Here is a 2,248-nt window from a genome sequence, read left to right on the forward strand (position 1 = left end):
TTTTTTTTTTAGTTCTGCTGATAACTACCCCTCCTTGTCCCTCCTGATCCAGACAACTGTTCCTCTACGCATGTTCCATGTGGACCCTTCCTTCATCCACTTCCGCGTTGTGGCTGATTGATATTGACTCGGCTTTCCTCCCACATTGTTGTTCTTTTTTTCCTTCTTTGAATCTCTCTCAATTCCCTTTTGTCTGACCCCCCAACCTGCTTCCCCTTACTTGCAAAGTACGTTGGCACAGACCTAGACCCTTCAGCCTATCCTTGTCGTCTTAGTACTTCCATCCCACCTCCCTCCCAATCAACTTCCCTATCCTCCCCCCGCCCTCTGGAGATCTGCCCTTTTTCTGAAACACTCATACCCAGAGGTGAATCATCTCAAGTGTTGTTGAACCCCTCATCTCCCCTATTACCTCTGTAAACCAGTGGTCCCTGTGACGTTCCTCCTCCCTGTGCTTCTCCCACGTAACGTCCCTATTGCGTAGGGCACTATCAGTCATGGAGTCCAGTTGCCATATCACTACCATTGGTTTCGTGGATTGTCAACTGACACCGACTTGGACAAACAGATCGCTCTGTGTAATTTCAGTACTCGTGTACTTGTTAAATTCTGGATCCGGACTTATTAACCGGGTAACTTGACGCCATCAGCACCGGTGTTAGACAGATCCGCCAGAAACTAGCGGTTCGGGTTGCAAGATCAGACGAAGCGTGTGGAACAACAGAACTGAACCTTATTATATTCAACATGGCGCCCACCACCACCACCAAGACTACTGTGCAGACACCTGTACGTGCCGTACCGTCCGCGTTGGGATCCGTTGGATCATAGTGCTGACCTCGAGTAGCCCAAGACCGAGGGTCCGCCGAAGCTGTCCGACATGAAAGACTGCATCGACCAGCTCACATTTGAACAGATCCTGGAGATGGACGATGACGATGATGAGATGGACTTCAGCAAGGGAATTGTCTTCGGTTTCTTTGACCAAGCTGAAGCCACCTTTGCAAAGATGGAAAAGGCCCTGTAAGTATGCCCGGAATAGCAGCCGAGGGATTCCAGGACTGACCCAAACTGCACTTGCAGTGAGGACAAACAACTCAGCGAGCTATCTTCATTGGGACATTTCTTGAAAGGCTCGTCAGCTACTCTGGGGTTGACTAAGGTTAAGGATGCATGTGAGAAGATCCAGAACTACGGTCTTGGGAAGGATGAGACGGGTACCAACAACGAATCGGAGGAGGAGTGTCTGAAGAAGATTAAGAAAACCCTGTCGGACTGCAAGGTGGATTACAAGGAAGTAGAGAGCTTCCTCCGCAGATATTACGGCGAAACCAGCAGCAGCAACAACGAGAACAAGAATGACGACAAGTAGTCCTCCAAAGCAAAGGTGGAAAGAAGTTGAAAGCGTGAGGATGATGGTTGACTGGAATATACCACGTGAGGTGACACACCTTTTCACATCAAAACTGCATTCGGCACCATAACCGAAAGAGAAAACAACGCAATTTTTTTAATTTCCAGAAGCGCGTCTGATAATACCCTCGGGTTGTTTTCGTCCAATGCTTGCTCTCCTTAACCCCGTATGAACCAAGGATACTATGACGATACATGAGGTAGATGATATGTTTTCTTATTTTCTTTGCCCGGCCTTCTCCGAGTTTCTGTTATTATTATTTTTTCTTTTTTTTCCAGCTCTATCTAGTCTAGAGGTTTGTTCATAAAATAGGGGAGATTTCTGTTACCCTTTTGTCCAGCCATTTCTATCGAGCACACAGGGACAGAGCTTCGAGTCCCACGGAGACAAAACTCCCTTGGCACCGCATGTGATGGTAGATTTCCTATTATTATTATTTTTCTCTCTTCTCCGTGTAAATGGGCGTGTATCAGGTGTGTGACCGATACCCAGCACAAGGCCGGCTGCAGATGTCATGCCCGACATGCTTTATGAGGGTTTAGACATCCATCCCCCTTGGATGGGAAGAGGTACGACGAGTCGGCAGTTTTTTCTTTTTTCTTTTTGTTTTTTGTTGAAGACCATCACCAGTGATACCATACCTGTGATTTATGATCCAACGGTCATTCCATCCTGAAGGAAGTCTAACTTCTCTGGCAGCATCATCTACCCCATGTCGGGTGCCATCGAATCAACCGCGCAAACGCAACTGGCCAGGACAACGCATTTACCCTATTGAGGAGGAGTCGATAGACTTTCGTGTCTTAATCTACTCCGTTTGCCTTGTACTTCCAT

At 47.5% G+C, this 2,248-nt stretch overlaps 1 protein-coding gene across 1 annotated transcript; it reads left to right on the forward strand.

Annotated features, from left to right (window-relative positions):
* Window positions 1-566: 566 nt before the first annotated feature.
* ANOM_011815 (Hpt domain-containing protein) lies at window positions 567-1,372 on the forward strand (the record flags this gene model as incomplete). Its single annotated transcript, XM_015557071.1, has 3 exons — window positions 567-789; window positions 848-1,023; window positions 1,084-1,372. Coding segments are annotated over 3 exons (528 nt in total), but the record flags the coding sequence as incomplete, so codon positions are not given.
* Window positions 1,373-2,248: the final 876 nt, after the last annotated feature.

This window comes from Aspergillus nomiae (genome assembly GCF_001204775.2).
Source record: "Aspergillus nomiae NRRL 13137 chromosome Unknown contig00820, whole genome shotgun sequence".
Classification (NCBI taxonomy): domain Eukaryota; kingdom Fungi; phylum Ascomycota; class Eurotiomycetes; order Eurotiales; family Aspergillaceae; genus Aspergillus; species Aspergillus nomiae.